We start from the raw sequence: 9,312 nt of genomic DNA on the forward strand, positions 1-9,312 counted from the left end.
AAAACCTAAAGTTTTTTTTTTTTCCCAAGATTCACCGTGTTCTCTTTCGCGATCGAGACCGCCCATCCCCATCTTCGGGTCGGTCAAGGAGCCCGTCCGCGTAGCTACTCTCGAGTCCGGCTCGATGTTGTTGGTGGCAGTTATTAGTATTCTGATGATATTCTCCTCCTACTGCTGCTGTAGTTCACAGGCATATTCGGCTACTTTCTCTTGCTTTCGCGTTAAGGCTTGGGGTTTGACTACCTGCCGCAACTGGAGTTTTCCTTTTCCATGGCTCGTATATTCTTCATAGTCATATTCAGTCGTTTTAGGCCTTGTTTAGTTCGCAAAAATTTTCAAGATTCTCCGTCACATCGAATCTTTGGTCGCATGTATGGAGCATTAAAAATAGACAAAAATAAAAACTAACTACACAGTTTACTTGTAATTTGTGAGATGAATTTTTTGAGTCTAGTTACTCCGTGATCGGACAATATTTTTTAAATAAAAACAAAAAGCTACAGTACCCCAAAACAAAAAAATTTGCGAACTAAACAAGGCCTTAGTACCAGTTGCTTGGATGCTGATGACGAAGCAGACGTTTCCCGTGCATCGCTTTTCCAGTGGCAAATTGCAACTGAAAGACGCGATTGGTGAGACAGAGACGCAGATCGATCGATTAGTACGGACGGGGAAAATGGGCGTCATTTGCAGGTTTGATCGAGTAAACTGAAGCCTAAAGTACTCCAACTTTATAAATACAGCAGTCATATAGTAGATGTGCTGAGCCGGTAGGTACGGTGCCTGTTCTTTCTAATCTCCGTGACGGAGACAATCCCAATTGCGTATATTTGCAAGACCAGTTCAGACATTGACGAGTGTTGCATAAGCAGTTAAGCACGGAGAAATTGGGGGATTTTTTTTTTGTTGTCAACACTGGCACATTAAATTGCTGGAATAAGCTTAGAGCTTTTGTGTACTATACCTATATACATATAATTCTTCTGTGAGAAAGGCTACGAGGTTCTACTAGTAGTAGTGCTGTGGTGTTACTTTGTGGCGGCAATTATTGGAAGAACTAATTCATTGTCCAAGTCAGAAACTAGCGCACGCAAAGCAACCTGTCACCAACGACGTCGTTCACTGTTTGCGTTTGGTCGCATGACTGTTACGCACAAATCCACGGCAAGGAAAAGCTACCCAGAATCAGATTGCACCGCACACATTCCCGCCCGGGATGGAGAGACGTAACAGAACATGCAGGTAAACAACTTTCCTAGTACAGGTAACTAACCAAAACGTGTAGCTTAGCTATGGTAATGGTACCATTAGCCCTCTCATCACACTTGTCAGGCTGGGGCATAAAGCAACAACGGAAGGGATCACTGCAAGAAGCACGCAACAAACTGTGACAGCGACGTCAAGCTCAGGGTGACAAGACGCTGCCAATTTTTACACTACCCTGAAAAGGTCGTTAGACGTGCATTAGCCGGCAACATAACAAGCCTTTTGCAGCGTAGAAAAGTTTGGCAATCTGCCACGGTCGGTAGTACTATGTAATACCACGGCTAACACGTAGTGGTAGCCGTACAAAATACTTGCTCCGTTGTACTTGAGATGTTTGGTTCGAAGTGTTAAAATGTAATAGGTACTGTAGCTTTTTTTGTTTTATTCAGTAATTAGTGTTCAATTCATGGACTAATTAGGCTTATAAAATTTATCTTATAAATTACTCTCTAACTGTATCTTTAGTTTCATAAATAGTTTATATTTAATACTCCATATAACCAAACATTCGATGTGACGAGAGTTTGTACCAATAGAAACCAAACCAAACGGAGTCTAAGCCGTGTTTTTTTCTTTTTAATTTATATAATTGACAGCTCTCATGTCTAATTCGTCTCAGAAAAAGTAGTACAAAATACAATATTGTATCCCCTCTGTAATCTGATCAGTATTATCAATAGAAAAAATAAAGTTCTTACTAGTGTGAATGATTTTCGTCAAGGTCTGTTCTTAGTCCCAGTCCCACCCAGATCGCCAAGGTTTGTCTGAGCGTGTAAGCCACTTTATGTGTGGAAAATGCCACAAGTGTGTGTATATATATAATGTTCAGACTACAGAGATCAAGGGCCCCCCTTTTGTCCTTAAAAAAATTGCAAAACGAATTGGAGACATGTGCCAGCTGATCGAGTAGCTGCCCGGTGCTTTTCCTCACCAACTCATCATCAAATAGAAAACCGATAAAACGTGCAGGCCTGTCGGCGTCGCAAGCTTGCGAAGTTGCATGCGTGTACAGCAGCGACAAGTCCCACTCCGTCCTGCTCGCCATCCCGAAGGTGAACGCAGAAAAACTAATTTCCATGTACGTGTCGAGAGGTCGAATCGTTTCTCGAACATGTTGGGTCCAGTAGTGTGTTGATCGAGTAGCGAATGCTGTTACGCAGCAGCAGGTTATCAGAAGGCACGACGGATTTTACTACGCCATGGAAAAACTTGGCAGCGACGTCAAGCATTCACGGCGGATGGATGCGACCCGCGACCCGCGACCCGACGGCCGTCGAGAGCCATATGCGCGACGCGATGCATCCGTGTCTAGGCACAACTTTTCCGTGCTTCACGAGCTGCTGGCATTTGCCTTGGAAAGTTAGAAGCCTTCATTGGGAAGCCACAGTTAAAGGAAAGGAAGCACGGCGAGCAGCAACTATCTCTTGAATTCTGGAATTTTTGTGCTGTTTATGTAAAGATCCTCTGGATTTTTGAAATGCTCCCGTTATTATGTGGCGGCGTATGGTCCTTTTTTCCATCACCGAGGCCTTGTTTAGATACACCTAAAATTCCAAAACTTTACAAGATTTTCCATCACATCGAATCTTTGAACGCATGCATGAAGTATTAAATATAGATAAAAGGAAGAACTAAATACACAGTTTATCTGTAAATCACGAGACGAATCTTTTGAGTCAGTTAATTCATAATTGGACAATGTTTGTCAAATATAAATAAAAATACTACAGTGTCAAATTTCAAAAAAAATTTACATCAAGGCACGGGGACCAGCAAGTTGGCCACGGGCGTAGGAGGACTCTTCCAACACGGAAACCCCTTTACTTCTAGAGACACTACGTTCACGGAAAGGCAGTCGGTACTAGCTTGCTCTTCAGATGGTCAACTAATCAAACACAAACAACGTAATGTTCATATAGTTTTCCGGAAGCTTCTCGCGACCGGACGCTGCTTGTGAAGAATTACAAAGAGCAGTCGCAAAAAAAAAATGAATTACAAAGAGCATTTTGGATTTTACAATAAAAATCAGCCAAGTATCAAGTTTGATCGATTGCCATTTCTTGGGAAAAGAAAAGTATATATTGTAGTATACGAGTATATTCTGTGCACGTTTGTTGAGCACGCTACAGGTACATCGGGGGACGAACACGGAGGTGGAACCAAAGCACGTGGCGCCACGTTTAGATCAGCCTGCCTGCCTGTGCACACCTAAAAGCGGTCACTGTTGTCTGGGCCCCACAGGCCACAGCGTGCGCCGTCATGGGCCCCGGGGCTAGCCCGCGACGCTGGGCCTGGACCGCGATCAGGGAATACCGTGTGAGCGAATTTTGACCGAGTACCAATTTTTGATTTCCTTGCTTACTTTATACTAAAAAAAGGTTAAATTTATATTATAAAGAATATTGGCATCACATGGAGCAGAGCACGGGTATCGTATAAAAATTTCCATATGTTGATATAATACATGCGCTACGCAACAAGATTTGTACATTTTGTCACACACAACGAGTTGCATCAATGGAACTTGGCAGGCTTGGATATATATGCACCATATATAGCATTGCATATATATACCAACAAGACATCATGTATCACAGTTCGCAGAACATGTTGCTATAGTGCTATCAGCTGCAAAGCCAGCAAAACTGTACCAGGAGCACAGATCCTTCTTCCTATTTTTCATCCTTAGCTGTTTTTTTCCGCTGGTGCAGATACTAACGTTGATTTATTGTGACAGAAAAACAATGTTTCATGGCTAGAGAAAAATACTACTTTATGGCTTAAAAGTAATACTATCAAGTTCAAGTGAATAGGTCCTTATAATTAATTTGCTGGTAGTTTCTAACGGAAGATGAACCAAGATTATTACCCGTAACACTATCTGTACGGCGTTATGACTTTGTCCATATATATTTACCACGGCGCGTGAACTTTCCAGGGAATTAGTAATCGTGATTTCCCTGTCAAGGCTGACTATTTCATAACCCCGTGATAATAATTGGACAAAATTTAGTTACCACAGCACAAACAAAATCACGTAGTGGTATTTCAAATGCGCGGGCTCCATCTGGACCATCTCCATTCAATTGACCCCTGGATTAGTGGATCTCTACGGAACACAAGCTGTGCAGCAAAGCAAATCCAGCAGGATCGAAGCTGGTATATATATATATATATATATATATATATATATATATATATATATATATGCCCCGGCCCGGCCTTGCTTCTTCGACGACATTGAAACCCACGCATGCATAGACCAAAGGCCTAGTTTACTCCACTTTTAGCAACGAAAAATGGTTATATAGTAATCGCAGTTACGTGCTGAGCGCTCTCCATTTGCCGATGCCGCTCTCTGCATTCCTGCGATCCAGCAGACAACTGCCGTGGGAGCAGATTGTGCACGCCGCCACGCCCCCCCTACCCTGTTCATCCGTTCACGATCGTTTCGCATTTGGCTTTTTTATTGGTAGTTTCGTTGTCGGGTGCAAGACGCTTAAGCGCCAGCCAGTAAACAACCCCTGTCACCGGGCTTCCTAGCTGCTCGCTCATGTCATGTGCTAACCTAACCGGTGGCCGTTACCAACAGCAGCCAGCACTGGTAGATACTACTAGGGCCTTGTTTACTTCTCAAAAAATTTTGCAAAACTTTTCAGATTCCCCGTCACATCGAATCTTTAGACGCATGCATAAAGTATTAAATATAGATGAAAATAAAAACTAATTGCACAGCTTGGTCGAAATTGACGAGACGAATCTTTTGAGCCTATTTAGTCTATAATTGGATAATTTTTGTCAAATACAAACGAAAGTGCTACAGTGTTGATTTTGTAAAATTTTTTGGAACTACCCCAAAAATTTTACAAAATTTTTCAGATTCTCCGTTACATCGAATCTTTAGACGTATGTATGAAGTATTAAATATAGATGAAAATAAAAACTAATTGCACAGTTTGGTCGAAATTGATGAGATGAATCTTTTGAGCCTAGTTAGTCCATAATTGGATAATATTTGTCAAATACAAACGAAAGTGCTACTATTTCTATTTTGCAAAATTTTTTGGAACTAAACAAGGCCTGAGACGACGACGACGAGGGAACACTGGAAAGACGTTGAAGAGGACAGAGGTGATCGAGTTGCATACGTTCGCAGGTGTATGATTGTATGAGTGTGTATACGCGTCGCCGTACGTACACAGCTGGCGGCCTGCTGCTGCTAATCCCTCCCGAATTAGCCCTAATTAAACAGCCCAGGTCGTTAACCACGCCGTAATTAACCCTGCTCCGCGCGCGGCCCCACCCCCTAGGCGATGATGCCCCGCTTGCAATTGCGATTTTGCAGACGGAAGAACGAGTAGGCAAGGCAAGGCAAAGAGGAAAGAAAATGCCGAAGCCAACGAAGCGCACGTGGGACCCACCTTCCACGCGTGCTTTATTGGTAACGCCACATATAAATGTCCCCCGATAAAACGAACCGGCCGATCGACCCAGCCCAGGCTGCCTGCCTGCCTGCCATCTCGAGGTCGAGGGATCCAGCGAGCGGAGCGGAGCGGACGCGGACGCCACCCGCGCCCGCACACCTACGCGCAGGCGCATACACCAACGACGCCGACCACTTCCAGGGAGGGAAACCACACAACCGGACCCGACCCCCCGACGCCCCCGAGGCGAGGGCGAGGGCGAGCGGTGAGCCGGCCGGGGCGGGGACCAAGGGGGATCCCCTCGGCGGCGGCGGCCATGGGTGCGCCCTCCCCGGCGATGTGGGCCGGGCTGGTGCTGGTGGCGTTATTGGCCGCATCGGGGCCGGCGGCGACAGCGGCGGCGGGGCTGCCGAGGTTCGCCGAGGCGCCCGAGTACAGGAACGGGGAGGGGTGCCCGGCCCCGGTGGCGGGCGCGGGGGTCTGCGACCCGGGCCTGGTGCACATCGCCATGACGCTCGACGCGCACTACCTCAGGGGCTCCATGGCGGCCATCTACTCGCTGCTCAAGCACGCCTCCTGCCCGGAGTCGCTCTTCTTCCACTTCCTCGCCGCGGAGGGCGGCGGCGCGCCGGCCGTCGCCGACCTCCGGGCCGCCGTGTCCGCCTCCTTCCCGTCCCTGCGCTTCGAGATCTACCCGTTCCGCGCCGACGCGGTCGCCGGGCTCATCTCCGCGTCCGTGCGCGCCGCGCTCGAGGCGCCGCTCAACTACGCGCGGAACCACCTCGCCGACCTGCTCCCGCGCTGCGTCCCGCGCGCGATATACCTCGACTCCGACGTGCTCGCCGTCGACGACGTGCGGAGGCTCTGGGAGACGCGCCTGCCCGCAGCCGCGGTCGTCGCCGCGCCCGAGTACTGCCACGCCAACTTCTCCCGCTACTTCACCGAGGCCTTCTGGAACGACCCCGTCCTCGGCGCCAGAGTCTTTGCTGGCCGCCGCCGCGCGCCCTGCTACTTCAATACGGGCGTCATGGTCATCGACCTCCGGAGATGGCGCGTTGGCAACTACCGCCAGCGCATCGAGCGCTGGATGGAGATGCAGAAGGAGAAAAGAATCTACGAGCTTGGCTCCTTGCCCCCCTTCTTGCTCGTCTTCGCCGGCGAGATTGAGGCTGTCGACCACCGGTGGAACCAGCACGGCTTGGGCGGCGACAACGTCTTCGGCAGCTGCCGCCCTCTCCATAACGGGCCCGTCAGCCTGATGCACTGGTCCGGGAAGGGCAAGCCATGGGACCGTCTCGACGCCGGCAAGCCTTGCCCGCTCGACCACACCTGGAGGTCGTACGACCTCTACATTGGCGAGAATGATTCATCATCAGCATCAGGGCCGTCCCGGTCAGCCTTGTCATCATCGGCGGCATGGTAGAAGTTCAGATATACACACAATAATTCTTTGATTTGGGGATGCCGTGGTTCTTGGCCGGTAATGGAATTGCCTTGCAATGCATTGCCACTGCTGCCACAGCTGCTGCTGCTGCTGCAAGTCAGCTGCCGCCTTCGGCTGTACAGGGGAGGGGCGGTATACAGATTGCAGCAGCAGCAAGGGGATGAAGACAGTGAATAGGGGGGGAGCAAATTCTTGTTCATTTTGCACTATGATTCGGATTGATTCATTAGGCTCTGGTTTGGAGGTTGTGACTATCATGGGTTGGAAGGAAAATTACTTGATTGGTGGTGTACAATTCTTGGATAGGATAAAGGTTTCAGTTTTTGGTCTATTAGTTCAGAATTGTTTCATTTACATGTCTATTCAGTACACTCGTATAATATGGATTTAATTAAATTGATTTGGAACAATTCGAGTGCATCCTGGTCTTGTGCCTTTGCTGAAATCCTTCTATATGTGAATTCCATCATCCAGAATGGCCTGATGTCCTGCCAATTGCTCTCTCGGTTGCCATGTTTATCTATGCTGGGAATCTTGGATAGCACAATGGTTTGCTGTTCTGGTTTGGCTTATTATGGTCAGCAAGAATGGCCTAATTCATTTATCTCCTTGTCATCCTTACTCCATCCAGAATGGCATAACATGTTGAAGTTCTAGTATACCTGTCTGTCTGCTGTTTTTAGTTCTACACCCTTTGGTTCTTCAACGCCCCACAAACTCCAGCTGATGTTTGATTCCTGTGTTTACCTGTTGTTGAACTTGAAATACTATTTCCTGTGTTCTGGAAGTTCATATTGCTTCCAAGATGGTGATGACTTGTTTGATTCGACTTTTGAGCTGTGGCCAATGGTGTTTCTTCAGTGTTACACATATGCAGAAGCATCATGAATTAAAAGAGCATTAGACTACGCGAGGATCTTTACAGATGGGTGTGCACCAAGAGAGCTGCAAAGAAAGGGAAATAGCAATAATATTGAAGTTAGTTAGGATGAACTTTTTATATCAGAAGAAGGTGGAAGCGTAAGGACGGGGACGTCTCAACAGACTCATAATACAGTGTTAATACCACCTCTAGTCCTCCAACTAACGCCACCTAAATGTATACAAAACCATAGAGAAAGATGACCTCTGTTTAAATTAGCAGTCACAGGCGATGGAATCTTTGAAAGCAGACCGCAGGAATGCACTAGGATTGGAGGAAAGGAAACTGATCATTTGAAACCTGACATAATAAACATCAAAGTTCCAAAGGCTGTGTTTTTCTGAAATCGCGGCAGTGGCATCAGCATCTCAATTATGTTTTGCGGTGATTGGTGAGGCATCCTCCACATGCAGTGACATCTCTCTCTGGCGATAACTTGAGCAAGCAGCTGTAGCTGTAGGCTTTTTGCAGCTGGGCTGGACCTGGACATCTTGCTCCCACTACACTAGAGACCACAGAGCAATAACTGTGATTGATATCTAGGATTCTGATTTCTGAAAGAAACAAAACAATTCACTCTCCCAAATATCATGGTCCCATGCCCTGGTAATGCGCCGGGAGAAACTGTGGCCGCTACCCCTCAATCGGACGGCTCTCGGTGCAGGTTATCTTGCTCCCCACATCGCTTGGCAAGGGTGTAAGGCTACACTATACACAGCTGACCAGGCTGGAGGCTGGCAGTGACCAGCTCCAGCTGGAGAGCTGGAAACGCAATGCAAGTGCAACTAATGATTGCCTGTATTCCTCCCTCCTGCTTGTCTACTGCCCTTTTCACATTTCGTGTTTTTTTTTTTTATAAACAGTCCATCACACCCTTGTGAGTGCGATGAACTCCATCCACCCACACCCACACCCACTGGTGGTCATCAACCACCCTTACGCCATTGTATTCAATTCCTTTCACATGCTTCATACCCGTACGTACTCTCCCGGGCCGGGGCTGGACGGGACGACGACGGACAAGAGCACGAGTTTCTTTTAGGCCGGCCGGAGCCGGACAGTGCCAATGCCAATGCCAATGTGCCATGCCATGCCAATGATGGGCACTGCCCAACGACATCGCCCCTGTGGCCTGTGATCTTTTAGAAGATCGCTGTTGCTCGATCCGCCTTGTGGTTCATGCACGTCAGGCCATACCTCCCCTCCTGGAAGCTACCGGTTTCCCGTTCCAACTACTATTATGGGCAGGTGCAGCA

The 9,312-nt window shown here is 47.6% G+C and overlaps 1 protein-coding gene across 1 annotated transcript; it reads left to right on the top strand.

Moving 5' to 3' along the window:
• Nucleotides 5,753-7,554, top strand: LOC8075735 (probable galacturonosyltransferase-like 9). The gene has a single exon (XM_002452535.2). The coding sequence runs from the start codon at nt 6,007-6,009 to the stop codon at nt 7,111-7,113; it is 1,107 nt and encodes a 368-aa protein (XP_002452580.1). The 5' UTR covers nt 5,753-6,006; the 3' UTR covers nt 7,114-7,554.

The sequence above is a fragment of the Sorghum bicolor genome, chromosome 4 (genome assembly GCF_000003195.3).
Source record: "Sorghum bicolor cultivar BTx623 chromosome 4, Sorghum_bicolor_NCBIv3, whole genome shotgun sequence".
In the NCBI taxonomy this organism is placed as follows: domain Eukaryota; kingdom Viridiplantae; phylum Streptophyta; class Magnoliopsida; order Poales; family Poaceae; genus Sorghum; species Sorghum bicolor.

Excerpts from the sequence above, each read along its gene's own strand:
- LOC8075735 (XM_002452535.2), top strand. The coding sequence starts at position 6,007 with ATGGGTGCGCCCTCCCCGGCGATGTGGGCCGGGCTGGTGCTGGTGGCG.